Source organism: Rhamphochromis longiceps, linkage group LG4 (genome assembly GCF_057381845.1).
Source record: "Rhamphochromis longiceps isolate RC_006_pf linkage group LG4, R_longiceps_female_GT1.1, whole genome shotgun sequence".
In the NCBI taxonomy this organism is placed as follows: Eukaryota; Metazoa; Chordata; class Actinopteri; order Cichliformes; family Cichlidae; genus Rhamphochromis; species Rhamphochromis longiceps.
The window spans coordinates 10,176,761-10,198,377 of record NC_140560.1 but is presented as its reverse complement, the minus strand read 5'-3'; the positions used below and the strand labels follow the sequence as shown (position 1 = coordinate 10,198,377).

Sequence of the window (21,617 nt, the reverse complement as noted above, 5' to 3'; positions counted from 1 at the left end):
TGGATCACAAGTTAAACTAGTTGAGAGTAAAGCACTGAGACTCTGGGGTTTATGTATTAGACAAAAGAACATGGTTATGTTGATTATATGGGACAACTAATTTATTTATATAGTTAAATAGTGGTGCCTGAAATTACAGTCGTGCTAGCATGTGAGTGCCAAGCAAAGGATAAAGAGCCGTCATGGAAAGGCTCTGAAGACATTGTGGCCATCTATGGCCCTAAATTTGCAAATTTGAGATCCCTTCTATAGCAGTTTGATAGGATCCAACACAGTTTTCCATGTGCAAGCAATTGAAAACAATTGGTTGATGGAATTTCTTAAATTAAAAGCTCCAGAAGGACAAACACATTTTGGTGCTTGTAAATGAAATAATACAAATAATATGCATAAATCTCAAAATGCAAAATGCATTCTTGCCTTTAAATGCTTGTGAATCTCAGTCCAAGTAGTAAAGGGGTGATCTCTTTCTATTTTTAAAATGTTAAGATACACACTAATATCAGAAAGAAGGGGGAAAGCGCTCATTTAGAAAAATAGGAGTGTGGTTATATAGAAAACAGAAAACAGTGTAAAAAATCAATGAAGTAAAATTTAAATGGAGAGCATAATAAGTATATTCTTGCAAATTAAGTAAGTTTGAGGGTACTGAAATATTTTTTGACACAGTTGGAAATTATGAGTCTTAACATCACTAGTACACTAGTTACTTAAAAAAAATTCTAATATATTTTCTGTATCATGTCTATCTAGCTACCTTGACCTGAACCCTACTTTAAAAGCTAATTCGTCAGCTCACTAGCATCCCCCGGCTGAATAAAGGGTAAATAAATTACACTCGGAGATGGTCGGCATTTAAGCAACATCATTATAGCAGATTAAAAGAAAAACAGCGTATTATCGCGATAATTACTATTTTTGACTGCGACTAGACAAGCTGACCCAAAATATAATCCATCGTCTTGGAAACGCTCTAATACGGAAGCTCGCGAGGCCCACAGGAGCCGAAACGCGAAGGTTGTCAGGAGCAGCAGGAGGAGGCCACGGCTGGACAGTGTCTGACGTGGAAAGTGTCAGCACTGAGTAAGAAACTTCGGGCCAAAACAAGCCTCGAGAACAAAATCCCCCCAGTTCTCTGTAAGCTCCTGCGGGTTTCACAGAGGACAGCACAATGAGTCTGGATAAGGCGAAGCTGTGTGATTCACTGTTAACCTGGGTAAGTTTGACAGTAGCAACATTTCGAGCAAGGCTAACCGCCGGCTAAGAGGTGTCAGCAGGTGTTAGCAAATGTGGAGAATTACGGCTTTACTTTTGGAAGTTGTGGGCTCACGTAATCGATAAGGGGCATCTTTACTGACTTGGTCAATTAAACGCTTGGTGTTTTAAGTTGTAAGCTAACTGTCACTAGCCAGCCGAGCTAATTGGCTTTGTGAACACATTGGAGGTTTGCTCCTGGTGGTCTGCTTTATCTCTTATCCATGTTAGCAAACTGACTGCATTGTCAGCAAATTAACTGCCAGAAAAACAAACCCAAATAGCTTAGTGTAAGCTGAGAGGCCTAAGGAGTAATGTTAGGCTATCCAACACAGCCACGTTATTTTCAAAGCTCAGAGCAAATCCACCTGTTTGGCTCCTTTCTACAAAGAGGTGTGAAGACTTGGACTGAACTAAGACACCAACTAATAATAGCATACTAAGCAGGGCTGTAATCCCCCATTGCTGCTTAGTATTTTTTTTTTTTTAATTTAAGTTATGTTTAGAAAGCTTGAGCAGCTTTACACAAAATCCCCAAATACATAAATCCCCCTTCTTTCTTTAAATTGGAAAGTTTTTAAAAATGATCTTGAGCAATTGTTCTTTAGACTTTCTGAAGGTCTTTCAAAGTTTCTTTTAACATCGGCTACTTTTTTACTCATTGTCCAGTCCAGTCCTCGTATCTGACCATTCTCAAAGAAATGTTTTTGTGTTTTTAAGCCACTCAACACTGACCTATGAATTATTCAAGCATAAAAAGACACCCAACTCAACGGATGAGCTAGTGTTGTCTACACAGACAAAATAGAGAACCAGTTTTAAATTGTATCTTTAGGCTTTACTAGCAGCAATATAACTTGTTCCTATTCCCAGTGATAACACAGGTTGACAGGCATAAAATGGTATTTATATAAAGAAGGTGATTCACTAAGAGCTGTTGGCTGAAAACTTCACATCTCAGCATGGTGTGCAGTGTGTCCTTAAAAATGTAAGGAAACTGAACAGGTCGCGGACAAAAGATGTATCAAGGATCAAAGAAGACTATATACAGCAGAGGAGCAGAATATAAAATCGTGGCCTTAAACAATAGAAAAAATTAGATGCATCAAGTTGACCCATCTACTGATTACTGATCAGAAATAGTCTCAGTGGAAATGTGGAGGTCAAGAAGCCATTCTTAAGGGAAGAAGGCAAGGACAGAAGGCTGAGCTATGCCAAAGTGGAACTGAATTTAAAATGGGTGGTAACAGATCTGGTGGAGTGAGTTAGAAAGCAGTAAAAATTCATTCTTTTTACTGCTTTTTTTTTTTTTTTTTTTTTAAATACTGTAAAAATTCAGCCTAAATCTGAACAAAATTTTGTTCAGATTTAGGCTGCTCTACAGAGGAGATCAGGAGAGAGTACAACAGTGAGACTCTGCAGCCATCTGTAAAACACAAGGAAGGCTCTGTATGGTATGGTGTTGGCTTTCAGTCAATATTTTTGGGATCTTTTCAAAATTGATGGAACTATGAATGCAGAAAAGTGTAATACCATCTGGGAACCATCTAATTGGTAATCATTCTATTTATCAGTATGACAGTGATCTCAAACACCCTGGCAATGCAATGAAAGCATACCCAAATAGAAAAACACACAAGACAACACCATCAGTCATGGATTGGCTTCCCTAGAGTCCAGTCACCAAACATTAAAGCATTGTTCTGTTCAAGATGATTCCACAAATGGCAAATACCAAATATGTATTTTCAAGTTTGTTAGAATTGTATAAATCACGTTTTCCCCAATTTACATTTATGTTTGTCGACGTTTCAATAAATCACTGCACCCATTTTCCTAATGATTCAAGATTTTTGCACAGTGCTGTTTAGAATGGGGATATTAGATTCATTTATTTAATATAGTAATGTTTTCACCCTGGTTTAGTTTAATGTAATGTTGCTGTACATTAAATGTCAAAACATTGAAAGGTTTCTTTCTTTAATGACCAGCTCTTTAATGTCTTCACTCTCAGTTACAGACATTTCAGGTGCCATCGTGCAACAGCAAGCACGACCTGACAAGCGGAGTGGCCATTGCACATGTACTGCACAGAATGTAAGCACAAGCAGTATGTCACCAGTGTTGTTTCCACTAACTGCACGATTGTCTTCTGGAGATTCATTCAGAACTTACTCACTGAAATTTGCTTATCTGTATAATTTTGGATTGCCATTAAGTCCATTATCTATGCAAAATGTAGCCAGTTAAACAGTAAATGTTACCCAGACATGGCTCTGAATACCTCAGGCATCGGTGTGATTTTGTTTTTTTTTTAAATAATCAAATTCAAATTCAAATTTTATTTGTCACGTACACAGTCATACACAGTACGATATGTAGTGAAATGCTTGGACAACTGCTCGTGACCTAAAGAAAACAAAAAAGGAAAAGGCTATGAATAAGATAGGAAATAAATATGAAAAATTAAAAAGGGTAAATTTAACTAGGAAGGAATAAAATATAAATTAAGGTTAAAAATGAAATAACTGTACAACACAAATTAGAATGAAGGGTAAATTTAACTGGGAAGAATAAGATAAAATATATAAATTAAAGTTGAAAATAAAATAACTGTACAACAAAATACACAATATAGAACTATATAAGAATGTATGAAGAAATCTAAATATAAATAAATATATACACAATAACAGCAGCTGTACAAGTATTAACCGGAAATAAAGAATATAGTGACCAGTGTTGTGCAAAACCAAAGTCCAGAAAGTCCAGTGTGTGTGTAAGAACTGTATGTGTGGGTCAGTACTGTGTGGTGGTGTGATTGAGAGACCGTATCGCCTGCGGGAAGAAGCTCCTCCTCAGTCTCTCTGTGTTGGTCTTCAGGGAGCGGAATCGCTTTCCTGACCTCAGCAGAGAGAACAGTCTGTTGTTGGGATGGCTGAGGTCCTTCACGATCTTCCTGGCCTTGGTCCGGCACCGCCTGCTGTAGATTGAGTGCAGGTCAGGGAGCTCGGAGCGGATGGTGCGCTCAGCTGACCGCACAACCCTCTGTAGAGCTCGTCTGTCCTGCATGGTGCTGTTCCCGAACCAGGTTAAGATGTTTCCCGCCAGGATGCTCTCTATGGTGCACGAGTAAAAGTTCCTGAGCACCTTGGAGGGCAGTTGGAAGTCTCTCAAGCGTCTGAGGTGGTAGAGACGCTGTCGGGCCTTTTTCACCACGGTGTTGATGTGACAGGACCATGACAGGTCCTGCGTGATGTGAACTCCGAGGTATTTGAAGCTGTCCACTCTCTCCACTGGGCACTCGTTGATGACGGGGGTCTGGTAGTTCCTCTCCTGCTTAGTGCTGAAGTCCACTATCAGCTCCTTTGTCTTACTGACGTTTAGAAGGAGGTTGTTCCTCTGGCACCAGTTCTCCAGATTCCTAATCTCCTTCAGGTAGGCCGTCTCGTTGTTATCAGAGATCAGGCCCACCACGACGGTGTCGTCAGCAAACTTGATGATGGTGGTGGAGCTGGTAGTGGCCACACAGTCATATGTGTACAAAGAGTACAGCAGGGGGCTCAGAACACACCCCTGGGGGGCTCCAGTGCTGAGAGTGGTGGAGGCTGAGACATGTCCGCCCATCCTTACTGCCTGTGGTCTGCCAGTTAGGAAGTTGGAGATCCACTGACACATAGATGAGCTGAGTCCCAGATGCTCCAGCTTGGTGGTGAGTGTGGAGGGAATTATGGTGTTAAATGCATAAATAAAGTGATGTGTGCAGGCTTAATCACATCAATCACATCAACCAATTATTGGAAAATACACATTTGGAAAACAGATTTTTAATCAACCTATTTTAGCTGTAGCTGCTTCCCATGCTGTGTAGCTTTTAATGAATAGTTTTACTCTGTCATTGTGCCTGAAGGGACAGAAACACAGGGTCTCACTGCCCTGTGGTCTTGTTATCAATCTCAGTATCCAGAGATGTCGTCGTTACAATTCTCTTGTGCTCTCATTAACAGAGACCCTTCTTGGTTTAATGAGACATGGCTAGGCAGGATCAAGGAGGAGAGCGGGGCCAACTGGCGCCTTAAGGTAATTTGTGAAACAGCATGATATGACAGAACACCCTGTAGTTATCTAGAATGACTAAAATCAAAGATCTTTTTTTAAATTCTTCTGCTTGATTAATGAAAGTGTTACGATTGTAACCCCGTTTCATTCTTTCAGGTCAGCAATTTGAAAAAGATTCTGAAAAGCATGATGGAATATTATCACGATGTAAGAAACTTTTGCTGATTTGGCCTTCATTTTTCATGTGCTGCTTGACTCGAGCCTACCAGCTCACTTTTCTGTTTCGTGAACAGGTGCTCGGTCACCAGGTGTCTGATGAGCATATGCCAGACGTGAACCTGATAGGAGAGATGGGAGATGTCACAGAACTGGGAAAGCTGGTACAGCTCGTGTTGGGTTGTGCAGTCAGCTGCGAGAAGAAACAAGGTAGGCCTGTACACAAGTACATTTCTTCTGCTTTCATTTAGGAATAAATGCCTCATAATCACTGCTGAGAAGATATTTGTCAGCATGAAAACACAAAAACGCAATTCAGTGATCTCAAGTCATTTAGAAATGCTCACACGGACGGCAACTTTATTTAGACAACAGCTGTATTTAGCAGCTGGCCACTCACTTTATACCCAACTGCTTGCAAAGCATAATATGACATGACATACTATCATGGTGGCCAGATGGCCTTGTTTTCCTCCTCCATCCTTGAATAGACACTTTCTGGATTTTTTTTTCATAAATTTTTGCAAATGTTTAAAAAAAAAAAATGGACTGACCTCTTGCCAACATAAACATTCATTAGGGGATTAGGAGCAACATTAGGAGACGTGGCTGCTGGTTAACTGCTATATATGGCAACTGTGTTGAAGCACAAGATTAAAAGGTGCTAGAATCAGCATTCTTGTTATTATAGTAAATACATTTTATTCTGCTGAGTTGTAGAAGTAAAGAAGATGTCTCACACTTGTGGGTTTGCTTTTCAATAGCTGGGAAAGGCAGTGACTAAACTGCTATGAGATCTAGAAGAAGGGAGGGGGAAACAAATTTTTCAAATGTGGAAATTAATTGCTGCACAACTATGCCAGTAATTGGCACAGAGTGTGCAAGTGTGAGCACCTCCTGAAAGTTTTCTGGTCTGCAGCATTTGGATGTGTGTTAACACAATACCACAGTCTTTCCAGTGTGAACATCCTATCAAATTCACCCCAAGGACAGACCGTTCAGCACTCAGAGAAACGGCAAATAACCGAAGATCTACATCTCAGACACTACAGAACTCAGTCAACATGTTAAATGTTGATGTTCAAGACAGCGCAATTAGAAAAAGACTAAAGGAGTATGGCTTGTTTGCAAGGGTTGCAGCAGAGAGCCTCCTTCATCTAAAAGGAACATGGCAACACAGCTCAGGTTTCCAAAGCTGCATCTGAAAAAGCCTTAACGATGTCCTTTGGACAGATGAGACCAAAGTGGAAATGTTTGGCTATAATGCACAACACCACATGTGGCGAATAGCAACAACCGCCTCACACCAGCTGATAGCACGGTGGTGGAGGGGTAAATGTTTGGACGTGTTTTACAGCCACAAGACGTGGTTAACTCAGTCATTGAGCTGACCATGAACTCCTCTGTATACCAAAATATTCTAGAGTCAAATGTGAAGCTTTTGACAGCTAAAGCTTAGCTGAAATTAGGTCATGCAACAGGACTCTGGTCCCAGACAATCTACAACAGAATGACTGAAAAGGCAACAACAACAAAAAAAATCAAGGTGCTGCAATGATCCAAAGTCCAGAGTTCAACCTGATTGAAATTCTGTGGCAGGACCTTAAGAGCTGTGCATAAATGAAATGCTCAATGAAATGAAATGAAGCAACACTGTAAAGAAGAGTAGGACAAAATTCATCCACAGTGATGAGAGAGTGATAAAGTCATACCAGAACTGATTGCTTCAAATTATTGATGTTAAAGGCTATTCAAGCTACTGCAGGATGGAGTGTATTAAGTGTTTGGCATAGACTGCTGCATAGAGTACTAACATAAGAAGACTCATTTAATCATACATGCATATACTGCAGGGGTGGGGGAACTCCAGGCCTCAAGGGCAAATTCTAGATCTGTCCTTGATCCAAAACAGCTTGTTTAAATGGCTAAATAACCTCCTCATCGTGTCTTAAAGTTCTCCAGAGGCCTGGTAATGAACTACTCATTTGACTCAGGGTGAGATCTAAAACCTGCTAGACCCTCGAGGCCTGGAGTTCCCAACCCCTGGTATACTAGATTGTTGGCTTAAGGTGGTTCATTAGTTATAAAGCTTTCCTTTGAAAATGAATATTTTTTTGTTCCTCATTTCACAAATGGCAGAAAGATCGACCCATCCAGATGTGCACTCTTTTTACTTCCTTCCTGTGAAATAAGCAGTGTTGGACATTTTGCATCTTGCGTACAGAAATACACATTTATTAAATTGGTGATAATGATGGAGACATGTTGGCATTCTCAAAAAAAAATAAGGTGTATGCGGTGCTCTTTCTTCTTTGGAGAGGTAAATGTTGGTGGCTTGAAACAGAAAAAGTTGGAACAGTTGTTTTTCTCTCAGTTATGGTCTGATCAATTTGTTGACAAGCTGTTTTCCCGTTACTGATAACAGCTCATGAGACAAAAAATGGTCAGGTCAGTTTCACAGAAAATTGACTGTAAAGCTGAGTCGATTTTTACAGCAGTGGTTTGACTTTCATGGGAGCGTGTGTGTGTGTGTGTGTGTGTGTGTGTGTGTTAATCTGTATTTGGCTGAGACTTCACTGGCCTTTGTTGTCTTCTAAACGCAGAGCAAATCCAGCAGATAATGACACTCGAGGAATCTGTCCAGCATGTTGTGATGACTGCCATTCAGGAAGTGAGTGAGCCTCTTTTTCTTTCCTCTTGGTTTACCCTGATTTGCATTAATCCAATTCACGGTTAATTCAAAATCAAAGAAGTCTGGATAAACATAAGACTAAAGAGCATCCCACAGACCCCTACTCTATGCTATTTACAAAGATGCGTTTACTGTTATCACCACCAAAGGGACTGTAAAAACCTGGATCATCTTCCAAGGTTTTTACCAAACAAGGTTATTCAGAGAACCAGATAAATCTGCCTTTGGCAAAAGACTGTTATTTTATTTTCCCTGTGGTTGCATTCATTGACTCACTTTCCTGTTTTGTTTTAGCTCTTATCGAAGGAGCCGTCATCTGAACCGGGAAGCCCAGAGACCTACGGGGATTTTGACTATCAGGTAAAAACCCACAACATATTCATTCCCCTACTTGTTTTTTACTTAGATTTGCTACATCCTGTGTTTGTGTTTACTCCCCACTGCTTTGATCAGTGTCAAATATCCTCTGTCTGCACGTCTTTTATTCGCAGTCCAGAAAGTATTATTTTCTGAGTGAGGAGGCAGACGAGAAGGAGGACCTGAGCCAGCGCTGTCGACACCTTGAACATCAGGTTGGTTTACTAAACACGGTTTTGATCATACTTGGCAAACATTTGCTGAGACTTTAAAGATATAATCCTAAGATTTCACTTCAGGTCAATTTGGCAATCAAGTCGGTGGAAACTGAAGAGACACTCTTTGAGCACACATTGGTTCAACAAATGGTTTTGTTGCACAAGCATCATCTGATTAAGGCCAGTGCTTTTCACACAAGACACAGTAGAGTTACAGCAGTATGTCAGCAGTGCTGGCAAGTTTCTGTGCAACCCTGCTAAAAGTGCTTTAAATCTATCATTTTGGTCCTTCACGTCTTTTTCCTGTGAGTACTTGAGTATAAATTCCACTTTTGTTTAGTTTGAACTCGTTTAACAGGAGATGGAGCAATAAGCATGATTGAGTACAGAAGTACGCTATAAAAACACTGAGACAAAAACCATACAACACTAATGTTGCAGTCCACCTATACATGGCCTACATTTATTGGTTAAATTTGATGGGTGTACCAAGTTTGGATGGTTCCCACCTTGGCCGGAGGGGTGTACTATAAAGCAAGATTATTGGATTATTCAGGTTAAAATCAGCGTTTTCAATGTCTGGAAAGTGGCTCCCTTTTCCCTGGCTACAATACTCTGGTAACTTATGTTAAACATACAACCTGGTCCAGAGCACATTATGTTCCTAGTTGAAAGCGCCACATTTTTACTTATTCCAGCATGCTTTAAGTGGGATAGAAAATGGTATGTTACAGGTTGACAAATTGCATCTATAAACCCTAACACAGTGGTGTCCAAACCTTTACTGTTTAAATGTATAAGGTTTACAGTTTCAGAGTTGTGTGCAGCTCTCACGTTAGAAATAAACAGCGGAACGCAGCTATAGAATGAATTCAGTAAATATGAATTTACTTCAAGATGATATATTTACTACGTTGCATGCTTGTGATGATATCGAGTTTGTAATATTAACATTAATGTGTTTAATTGTAGTAGTAGAAGTAGTATAACATTTCATGTCAGACAAGAGAAAGTCTGACTTAACAAAGAAAGTTGATCGTCGCTTTCTGGGGTTTTAGGTTTAGGCTTTAACAGAAAGCCGGGCTTTTTTGACTTGCCTCATAGGACACCCCTCAGTTCTCACTTGTAAAGAAGATTTTGAGCTCAGTGTGTAAGAATATAAAGAGTGGATAGCAGAATAGCTGTTGCTGGGGAGAAATGGTTTGATTGCATGGAAATCTTGAGGATTATAACTTTAAGATGAGTCTCGGGTTTGTTTTATCAATCTTTGAGCTGTTGACTTGAAATTTGAAAAAATAATGCCATTTCATCTCTGCCTACCAGATTTACAGACTCTCAGAGGTTTAGTTTTGCTGTATTTTTTTATTTATTTTTTTTTTTAGAGAAGCATGTTGCGTGTGTCTGTGCCTGCAATTTATTTGTGCTCTGGCCTTTTATTGATTAGCCAGCCAAAGGCTTTGTTTGTGTTCCCTTGACTTGTTTTTGCACCACTGAATGTGAGCGGACTAATTCAGACTTTTTTCTTTTTTTTGAAAAAGAGGATCCCAGTCGATAGTTGCATAACATCAAGATAAAACTGACACGTTGCCTTGGGATGGAGCAGTAGCCAACTATAATTTGTACTGCTCCCAGCCCACCTGTTTGTTTACTTACTCGGCCCACGCATTAGGGATTAGTCATTTGTGTTGTTTTGAAAGCTATTTACTGTTACTGGTTTGGTGCTAAAGCATGCAATCTGTCCTTAAAGTTCAGTGTAGGGTTTTGCTGTATTCAGACTGGAAAGATATCCTGCAGGTAAGTATGCGCTCCCCTCTCTTAATATTGGAATGCAAGCTTGTTTAACTATGAGCGCCGTCCAGTCTGACACAAACATTTAAAAGTAATGCAGCTCTAAACCACAGCCGGCCCTTTCCTCAAACCAACCACCGTCATCGATGTAGATCTGTTCTCCTGCCGACTATTAATGTTACACATGTATTACTTACGGTCCTCAATGAGCTCTGCATACTCGTCTGCTCATATCATGAGGATCTGCTTTGAACCCTGGGGGTAAAGCTAACAACTGCACTACTGAGAATGTTCCATCTGCTTGAGATCATTGCACACCAGCTGACTAACACACATTTTACAAAAGAGCTTGTGATATTACAGCAAAGCATGTGTTTAAGGTCCTCTTTGCACTGAAAGTGGTGAGTTATCGCTGTTTATCTTGTTTTCCTTCATGAATCTGTTGTGTCCTTGCACTGTGGCTTTTTTGTATATAGGCTGGTTTTTTTTTTGCTGCTTTTTGTTATGCTTCAATCTCGACCTTTCCTCTATTGTGTCTCCTTGTCCTGTTTTTCACCCCTTTTTAAAGCTGTAGCTCACCTTCCGTCTCTTCTCTCTCAGCAGTCCACTGCACACTCAATCTTTACACCTCTTTTTGCAATGTTTGTGCTCAGTTTCTCTCTCCCACCCCCCTCCGACAGCTGTCAGTGGCTCTGGAGGAGAAGATGTCCCTGCAGGCAGAGACGCGCTCCCTGAAAGAGAAGCTCAGCCTATGCGAATCTCTGGACGCCTCCACCACTGCCATCACTGGCAAGAAGCTGCTGCTGCTGCAGAGTCAGATGGAGCAGCTTCAGGAGGAAAACTACAGGTACAAGTGGTACTTAAGTACTTAGGAAAACAACCCGGGGTTTATAATGAGTGTCTCAGTCATTAACTCTTTAAAAAGATGTAGTAGTAGTAGTAGTAGTAGTAGTGGTAGTATAAAATTTCAGCCCTCGTTCATAACATATGAGTCAACTTTATAAAGACATGCAAATCAGATGCCGTTGAGTCAGCTGTTCCTTTGAGTGTCTTTCAAAGTGCATATCCAGTCATATTAACCACTGTATATCTCAGACTGGAGAACGGCAGAGACGACATGCGTGTGCGGGCAGAGATACTGGAGCGCGAGGTGGCTGAGCTGCAGCTACGGAACGAAGACCTGACCAGCCTGGCGCAGGAGGCCCAGGCCCTCAAAGACGAGATGGACATCCTCAGGTGAGAGCAGCTCGAACAGATCGAGTTCAGTTGATCATGAAAATGTAAACAAGCCAGTTAAACAGTGGTTATTATGTAAGGAGTGGTGTAGGCCTTTTTGCAAGCTCACAAGTTTGTAGTGAAAGAAACTGCAGAAAGTTGCGCTTTGTGGGCGTTTGGTCACATGGACACTAAGTGTTTGTGTTCATGCTTTGCAGGCTTTTTTGAATGCATTACATTCACAGTTTACAAGTGTTTTACATATAAAGGTTTTCCTTGTGTCAAAACGGGTAATTGTAAACATTTGCTAACAACTTCTGCTGAGCTACTACTTCAGGAACTGTGAATAAAACAACTGCCAACAATCAGAAGGTCCTGCTAGTAAATATTGTATGTGAATTACAGGGTGCAATGCTTCTTTTATTATACAAAGATTGTTTTAAATATATTTGCTTCTGTCCAACAAATTCAGTGTTTCCTTCTGTTTGAGTAGTAGTTGCAAAAAACAGTGGATGAGTTGAAGTTTCTTGGCATATTTGAAGATTGATCTCTGTAGAAGAGGCAAAAACTTTAAACAGTTTTGATCCTGAGTCCAAAAGTATCAATACACATACTAATACAGTGTTGGTAAATTCTTAATATCAAGAATGTTGATAATGATGAGCCTTTTCCTTTAAGTAGTAGTTCAAACTGATAATAGATGAACTCACAGAAGCAACCCCCATGCTGCCCACACACAGATGTCCATTCTGCTCTCTCTGACATCTGTGTTGATAATACAAATTTTCATGCATTGACACCGGCTTGCGTCAGAGTACACATCTACATGGACGCATTGTGTTAAGTATAACTCATATTCCTCTGCTGTTGCTCGATGCCTCCCACGCTATGCTTTCCTTCCCCCTCAGGCACTCGTCTGACCGGGTGAACCAGCTCGAGGCGATGGTGGAGACGTACAAGAGGAAGCTGGAGGACCTGGGAGACCTGCGCAGACAAGTGCGCCTCCTGGAAGAGCACAACACTGTGTACATGCAGCGCACGTGCGAGCTGGAGGAGGAGCTTCGCAGGGCCAACGCTGTCCGCAGTCAGCTGGACACCTACAAGAGACAGGCAAGCTGTGCTTTTGCCTGTTCCTGTGCTGGGACATCCAAGAGATGCGAAACACATTCTGGCTCGTACACATGTTTGGAAACCCTTTTCATTTATTTATTTATTTATTTATTTAAAATAGAGCACTCTGGCTGACTGTATGCTCTCTGACTTGTAGGCTCATGAGCTTCACACCAAGCACTCAGCAGAGGCCATGAAAGCTGAGAAGTGGCAGTTTGAGTACAAGAACCTTCACGACAAGTACGACGCACTGCTGAAGGAGAAGGAAGTGAGTCGGAGAGTATTTTTGAGAAATTAAAAATAAACAGTTTTTATATGGGGGGAAATGTGCACATGGTCTACAGAGTGTTTTTGTACACTGAGGCCCTCTCATTTCCCTCTCGGTCTAGTAATAGTTTTGATTTCAGTGATGACAAATGATGTTTAGATTGGCGTTTGTTGTGATCATTACAGAAAGCACTTCCCTACATGGAGAATTGTGTCCTGGTAGATACTGTACTATTCTTCAGCGGACTCCCACATCCTGTGTCAATTCTAGTAGCTTCTGCAGTCAAGGAGTGATTAATTTTCTCGCTTACTTGTGGGTGTAATTAGGAAATGTGCTAATATGACGTGGATACTTGTATTTGCTCTGTCTCTGTCTGGACTGCATCGCATCCAAGTCCAGATATAGAAAACCTGACGCTACATGGATCTTAAGGCCACTTAAGGTGTTTTGGTGTCCTTTGTTTTCCAGCGTCTGATCGCAGAAAGAGACACACTGCGGGAGACAAACGATGAGCTCAGGTGTGCACAAGTCCAGCAGAGGTATCTCAGTGGAGCAGGTGAGTTGAAAGCATAGGTATGGCTAGAAAACACCTAAAACAATGGGCTTTACTGAGAAATATGTCACGCACTGTTGGAGGAAAAAAATAAATAAAACATAAGGAAACTTGGAAGTTGGACCCTCTTCTTCCTTTAGAACAGCCTTAAATCTCTGTGGCACAGATTCAGGAAAGTGTTGGAAACATTTCTCAGAGATTTGACTTGATAGCATCACACAGCTACTGCAGATTTGTCAGCTGCACATCCATGATAATCTCCCGTTCCACCAAATCCTAAAGGTGCTCTAGATCTGGTGACTGGACACTACTTGAGTATAGGGCTGGGTATCGTCACTGATTTCTAGAATCGATTCAATTCCGATTCACAAGGTCCCGAATCGATTCGATCCACGATTCGATTTAATTCGATTCGATTCGATTTGAATCTGGGAAATTTTGACAGTCAGAAATATTATAATTCAGATCATTTACATATTTTTGTATCAATAAAAAGGAAGCTGACACACGCAAGACTTTATCAAAGGTGTGAGCGTCACAGCAGATGCCTTTGTGTCAAAGTAGCTGAAGATAAAACACAGAAAAACATGAAGGTGATTTTCCTGGCCTGGGATTTTATAAAAATATTCTGCAGTACATCAAAAACGAAAGAAAACCATTAATCAACACATGAACATCACCTCTGAAGTTACAGCGGTTTGATTAGAGACACGGTTAAGCGTTTTGCATTTTGAATAATTTTAAAAAGTTTAAACTTGTTCAGTATTGAACAGCAGAAATGAGGTTTTCTTTTCGGAAGAATGTAAAAGGGAAAAAAACAGCGGCAGACAGCGCTGTAAGCAACAGTAGACTTGTGCGTAACAAGCAAGAGAATAATGAAGAAAGGGAAACTGTTCTTGAAGTACAGACAGAGAGAGAGAGAGAGAGAGAGAGAGAGAGAGAGAGAGAGAGAGGGAGGGAGGGAGGGAGAGAGAGAGAGAGAGAGAGAGAGAGAGAGAGGGAGGGAGGGAGGGAGGGAGGGAGGGAGAGAGAGAGAGAGAGAGAGAGAGAGAGAGAGAGCTGTGCATCGTGGTGGAAGCAAAACAGTAAAAGTCAGAGTGAATTCATGACGATGTTTATGTGAAGCGTTTGGATCTTCTTTTGCTGCTGGTTCGGTCAATATTGTTTGGAGAGAGATCAAACTAACAGCTTTAGAATCGGCGCATAAAGGGCGTGAACACAAAGCGCGGATCCGCCGACAGATCAGAATCAGCGAGCTGTCGGCTTTCAGCCCCGACCGTGAGAAAGGCGACATCTAACTGATTCTGATCCGCGGGTCGCGCTGTGTGTTTAAGTCTTTGTGCAGAAGCCGTGTTCCTGCTCTCATTTACTGTCTTAACTGTTTGGTGGTTCTTGAAATTTTGTGAGATGTCACCTGAGATTCTGGCATTTCGGGCAAAATAAATTTATATTAAAAAAATCGATTCAGGATTTTAATGAATCGATTTTACGTTATCCAAGCCAGAATCGATTTTAATCGATGAATCGATTATAAAAACCCACCCCTACTTGAGTACAGTAAACTCTGTGTTTAACTCATTCACTGCCAGCCATTGGCAGTGAATGAGTTAAACCCATTGACTCATTCACTGCCATTGACGGCTATAGACGTCAATGGCAGTGAATGATTTAAGAATGGTGTGTCATCCTGCTGTAAGCAACCATCAGAAGATGGTCACACTGTGGTCATAAAGGGGTGGACATGGTCAGTGAGACACATGAAGAGACTACACAGATCACTCCTAATTAAACTAAAATCACTTTTCTTTCCCATTCAGATGTTCAGTCCACATCTACATACATAGATGCTTTTTGTTGCTGTCATGTGATTGGCTGATTAGATATTTTTGTAACTGAGCAATTAAACTGGTGTACCTAATAAAGTGGCCAGTGAGTGTAATGGTAATACTAAAGAGTGTAACTTTTTTGGGGGGGGGGATTGTAAACATTTACAGTGAAAAAATTTCTCAGGCTGAAATTGGCCTTTTTAGTAAACGTGGTCAAGTGTCCAGCTGACAGTGTGTGCGAGTCCTCCATCCAAATGCAGTCAGATAACAGTGGTTCTGGTTCAGAGGTCGTCATCCTCTGCACCGCTTACTAGAAAGGAAGCAAAGAACCTTCTAAAGACTGATTCAGCTCCACAGCCATAATTCAGTTTAATTTCTCTATCACAACAGTCGCCTCAAAGTGCCTCGTATCATATTTTTCATTATTGAGCTCCTTATTTTATTCTGTTAATCGTTTTAAATGTAGTTCAGTTCTATTGAATTTGGGATCTTCAGTGTGATTTCTGTGCAACTATTTTGTTTTAAGGGGGGGTTTGTTTGTGCTGTTTCACTTTATCAAACTGATTTGGGGTTGGGGTATTTTGTTTGGTTGTTTGTTGTTGTTGTTTTTGGGGGGGGGGGGACACAGGAATTACTCGACTTTTGCGATGATTTGTTTGTCTGACTGTCTTTCTCTCTGCAGGAGGCTTGTGTGACAGCGGTGACACGGTTGAAAACCTGGCTGCAGAGATCATGCCAACTGAGATCAAGTATGTCTGTTTGCACATTTCAATGTTTTCTTTTGTTTGGTGTTTTTTAACCATAATAAGAAGGCCGTTTTATTTTAAGTCTACACAAACATGCCTCGGTGTAACTTTCACTCACGCACGCACTCGTGCCATGTGTACATTCTTGCTAACACAACCACAAAAGTTTATTTTTAGAAAGTGGACGTTGCGTGCCAAATGGTGACACATGGCGCGTTTGGCCTGGGCGTTGGTGGATAGAAGTTTCGTTCATGCTTCCATTTGCAGCCGCCATTCTCTAACCCGTTTATTTTATCCCCGCCCCTCTTTTTCCCTTCACCTCCTGTCGCCCCGCTCTTATCATTGCTGCTTTGACAGGGAGACAGTTGTTCGTCTCCAAAGTGAAAACAAGATGCTGTGCGTCCAAGAGGAGACCTACCGACAGAAACTTGTGGAAGTTCAGGCTGAGCTGGAGGAGGCTCAACGCAGCAAGAATGGGCTAGAAACTCAGAACAGGTAGGGGTGTGTGTGTGTCCGCACACTCTTCTTTCAGCAGTGTTAAATAACCAGTCTGCTTCTAGGCCACCATACTGTGCGTTCCTGGACATTAAGCTGGTTGTTTGGCTGATAGGAGGAGTGATATCTGCCTAAATGTCAACTCACCCTCTGGACTGTGTGTTCAACTGAACTGTGTGGGCTGGACTGGAGGACAGACAAGCAAAAAGCCAGATTGTCCCTCGACTCAGAGTGTGTGTGTGTGTGTGTGTGTGTGTGTGTGTGTGTGTGTGTGTGTGTGTGTGTGTGTGTGTGTTTACATGCCTGTGGGCATGTGGACATGTGGGTGGACTGTGTGTGTGTACGTTTGTGTGTGTGTGTGTGTCCATTGCAACACCAGGCCCAGGGTGTGGGAAGCATCCTCAGCAACAGTACCAGGAGGAGAGGAGTGGAGTGAGCATGCTCAGTAGAGCAGAGCAGTGAATGGCCAGGCGGCACAGTCGGTGCCTGCAGCAGATGTACAAGGACCCACTTGATACTTTGCAAACATCTTCCACCCACAGTAGCAGCAGCTTAATAAGTTTGTGTTGCATCTTTCACGTCTTTTACCATCTGCCTCTCTATAAACCCTTTTCCTTCTCTAGTCATGCCCCCTCCCCCACACACCTCCCTCCTTTTGTTTTTTTTCCTCCTTCTCTTCCCAACCTTTCCTCTCATTCTTACCCCATGTTTCCTTTATTTTCCTCTTTCCAAGGCTGAACCAGCAGCAGATCTCAGAGCTGCGTTCTCAGGTCGAGGAGCTCCAGAAAGCACTCCAGGAGCAGGACAGCAAGAACGAGGACGTGAGTAGAAAGACCAGTTTGCTTCTCATCTGCCCACTTCTGCTATTACATAACTCAACACAATCAAGCTGACAGAATATTGGCAGCATATACACAGTGTGCAACTGACTTTTTTTTTCTCATCAGTTTTACCTTGAAGAAGTGAAATATAAGATGCGAGATTAAATTCTAACCAACAAAGTCATTTATTATGTATATGCTCAAGTCATTGAAGGGTTTTAGCTGGCATGGTATTTATATGGCACACTGAGTATATTGAAACGATTAGTTCTGAAATCACTCTGCCTTTGAGGACCGCATTGTTTGTTCTCCTACTTTGATACATGTTGTGTGGGAATTTAACCCGTGTTTGCTGTGGTGATTCACCGGTAACGCCTGCCCCTCTGTGTCTGTCTCTCTCCGCCTGCCCCCACCGATCAACTCTGCCAAAATCAGGCCATCGTAAGTACGGCCCGCCCTCTCTCCAACTGGCCTATGATTTGACTTTGACACCTTGACTTTCACAGTTTAGTGTGTGTGTGTGTGTGTGTGTGTGTGTTTTTAAATGTGCCGTTTTAAGTACAATGGATTTTAAGTTTCTTTCTTTCTTTTCTTCTTCTTTGAAGTCGTCCTTATTGAAGAAAAAGCTTGAGGAGCACCTGTGAGTATTATTTTTCTGCTGCTTACTGATGCCTGTCTGCCTTCTGTGCTGCAAACAAAAGTGAACTCACACAAGTGTCGATGTGTGTACTGTTCCAGGGAGAAGCTCCAGGAGGCCCAGTCAGACCTGCAAAAGAAAAAAGAGGTCATTGATGACCTGGAGCCCAAAGTAGACAGCAACAGTAAGGAATGTCATGTAGATGGTATTCAGAAGAAGTTCAGCTTTGTTCCTTTCCTAAACACAAATTTGTTTTTCCTTCTAGTGGCTAAGAAGATTGATGAACTCCAGGAGATCCTGCGGAAGAAGGACGAGGACATGAAGCAGATGGAGCAGCGATACAAACGCTACGTGGAGAAGGCGAGAACGGTCAGTGGTTATAGGAGTACTGCACTTTTTATTTCACACATTTTTAAAGACTTCGACCTTTTTAAATATCAGAAAAAATGATGTTCTAAGCTCTTTAAATTAATATCCTTTTGTGTGCAGGTGATCAAAACCCTGGATCCTAAGCAGCAGCCAGTGGCTCCTGATAGTCAGGCCATGAAAAACCAGCTGATGGAGAAGGAGAGAAGAATCCAGCATCTGGAGGTATGAACCTCTGACTCTGAGAGACAAGTGTGCTTCCATCAGCACTGTAAATCCCACTAATGCATGATGATGGTGTTCCTTTTATACAGCATGATTATGAGAAGAGCAGGGCCAGGCATGACCAGGAGGTGAAACTCATCATCAGTGCCTGGTACAACATGGTGAGCGAGCGTGTAAATACACAAAAGCTCAAACAGGAACTACATCCACACCACCCAATCCCTCACTCCTTCATCTTTCTCTTTCCTCCGCCCTCTTTACCTGTCAGGGAATGGTGCTGCATCAGAAAGTGTCTGGTGAGCAGTTGGGCTCCTCCAACCAGGCCATGTCCTTCCTCGCCCAGCAGAGACAACTCACCAACGCAAGGAGAGGCCTGACACGACACCACCCGAGATGAGACACGGAGGCGTGACAGTTACCCTCAAATGAAAAGCAAAGTGCACACAAGGTGATCCATGTGATCTCTGAGTGTCTTTTGCCTTTTTTATGCCTTCACTGGGATCACTGTGCCTCAGTTTTGTCACGCTGCTGCTGCCCCCTGCTGGCTCTTACTGATATGAGAAGATTTCTTTTCTCCGTTGGGCTCCAGAGCAGAAGCTCTCTGCTCTGATTAAAAAGTAGGAGTTATAGGCCTTAAGAAGAGGCGACCTCACCTTTTAAGGTGACTTTTATTTCCCCTGTAGCTTCTTGGACTTTTTTTTTTCCTTGAACATCTATTTAAAATCCTTTTTTATTTATTTTTTTATGTTAAACAGTGAAACAGAACTGGAACAAGTTTTGTCAGGTGCCAGTTTAAATGTGATAGATGACAGAGAAGTTTGACTACTCCAAGTGCTACAGAACAAAAGCTGCACAAGCTGTCCTCATACCTCCACTACAGCAGATCGTCACGTTCACTACATTTTGGGTTTTATGTGTTTGCTGAGGTTTTTTTTTTTTTTTTTTTTTTTTTTTTTTTCTTGTAGCGTTTTTATTTTTAGTCTAAGTTTGAAGTACCTTTGGGAAAAAATGTAAAAATCAAGCGGGTGTGTAACAGCTTTAGTCTTGATTTCTTCTGTATTCTCTTTAAATGCTTTTTTTTTTTTTTTTTTTTCCCCTTCTCAGCCTTAAATCTGAAACATGTCTTTTGTAAATATTTTCACAGTGTACACCAAAGCACTTTCTCTCTAGAAGGGTGGGTTTGTTCAGTGCCTCGCAAAAGTCTCCCATGCTAGCCCTTTATAGATGAGACTGAACACTGACATGTTTGCAGCGCCAACACTGTTTCTGTCACACTGCAGGTACGTGCTCAAGTCTGGTGATATGACTTTTGTGTATTTTTCTTTTCGCTGTTGCCTCTAAATATTTTTTTTTTTTTTATTCCTATCCATAAGACCTCCCCCATCAGGGGGTCTGATTGTGGGTCGGACCCAACTGCACTCTCCACTTTAAACACAAAAACTGGATAACACTATGCGAGAGTCTCTAATCATAAAAACACTAAAAAATATATAAAACTGAGTCAGCTGATGTGCTGTTTGCCACTGCTAGGTGTTGTTCACGGCTGAGCTGAGCTGGAAGGAAACGTGTTCTTCAATGCGCTGGAATTTTTCCTGTGACAGGAAATCGACAGCAGATTAAAAAGCCTGAGGCACATTTATCAGACTCTACGTCTGCCTTTCTTTACAACCGTTGATCAAGTTGTTTTTGTGCGTCCCATGTCAGAGCTGCTGTCCTGTGACTTGTACTTGCCTCTAACAGTTTGTGCTATGATCTACAAAGACCAGAGTCCTGCTGTTGTGTAAACACTTTTTACTTTTTTGTTCTACTGATTTTTATTTTATTTTTTTAAGTTGGTTTTTATGGCGTAAAATTATTGGTCCACATATGCATGGTGTGAAAGGTTGCATCATGAAATGGTCTCCTAGATTATAGCATAATGTACTTGGCACAGGGTTAAATTATTTGTAGTCCTCTCTGTTCTACTTTTTGCACTACAAATAAATGGGATCTTAAGTTAAAGATGGCATTTTGTGTTCTTCTTTTCAGTGCATTCAAAGACTCACTTTCAGTCCCTTCCGATTTAGACTCACCCAGAGAGGTCTGAGAAAGCACGCCAACCCAGGTTTTATCAAAGTGGGCCCTTGTTGTGGGTAGACTTTCATTCCGTCACAGTCCTAAAGGCCAAACCGATTAGTCAAACTTCTCACATCCTTTGTGCAACTGTCAAAACGGTGAAGGCATTGTTTATCCGTCGCACCACTTTTCCACAAGCACATCTCAACGGATTAAAGAGAGGTGGCACATTCAAACATGATGAACAACAGCACAATGTAATAGAATGGCATGTTTGGGGGGGGCTGTAAGATTCACCTAAGATTTGTTAAGTCTGTACTATGTAACAACCATGAACCACTCCTGATTTCTTTATATTTTTCTGGGAAAATGGGAGATGCAGCAGATTAAACATTAAGGATTAAAAACAGTTTCTACAATTCAAACAAACTTGAAGTCAGTTTGTATGACCACCTTTATTCTTTAACACACCCTCAACTCTAAGGTAAGATGGCCACCCACTGAGACCCATTTTTCATGAGGCTTCAGTGAACTCAGATCCTGTGTTGGGTTTCCACTATTTTATGGTTATTTATTTATTGGTTAAAGCCTGCCACGTTGTCTTTTGTCCACCACATGTCCAGCTTCCACCCTCCATCCATTTTCTTCCACTTATCCTTATCAGGGTTGCGGCAGGGGAGTGCTGGAGCCTATCCCAGCTACCATAGGAAGAGTTC

At 41.5% G+C, this 21,617-nt stretch overlaps 1 protein-coding gene across 2 annotated transcripts; it reads left to right on the top strand.

Moving 5' to 3' along the window:
* Window positions 1-1,011: 1,011 nt before the first annotated feature.
* Window positions 1,012-20,855, top strand: hook2 (hook microtubule-tethering protein 2). Of its 2 annotated transcripts, XM_085403195.1 has the most exons (22): window positions 1,012-1,216; window positions 3,269-3,351; window positions 5,262-5,334; window positions 5,470-5,520; window positions 5,607-5,739; window positions 8,133-8,200; window positions 8,516-8,581; window positions 8,713-8,793; window positions 11,265-11,431; window positions 11,680-11,820; window positions 12,708-12,909; window positions 13,067-13,177; window positions 13,646-13,733; window positions 16,239-16,305; window positions 16,660-16,797; window positions 17,531-17,618; window positions 18,224-18,258; window positions 18,357-18,439; window positions 18,521-18,624; window positions 18,745-18,846; window positions 18,936-19,007; window positions 19,115-20,855. In XM_085403195.1, the coding sequence occupies exons 1-22, from the start codon at window positions 1,172-1,174 to the stop codon at window positions 19,241-19,243; spliced, it is 2,127 nt and encodes a 708-aa protein (XP_085259321.1). In that variant the 5' UTR covers window positions 1,012-1,171; the 3' UTR covers window positions 19,244-20,855. The 2 variants fall into 2 exon arrangements, with proteins under 2 accessions (XP_085259321.1, XP_085259322.1); XM_085403196.1 differs by lacking the exon at window positions 3,269-3,351 and having other exon boundaries at window positions 1,022-1,216; window positions 19,115-20,854.
* Window positions 20,856-21,617: the final 762 nt, after the last annotated feature.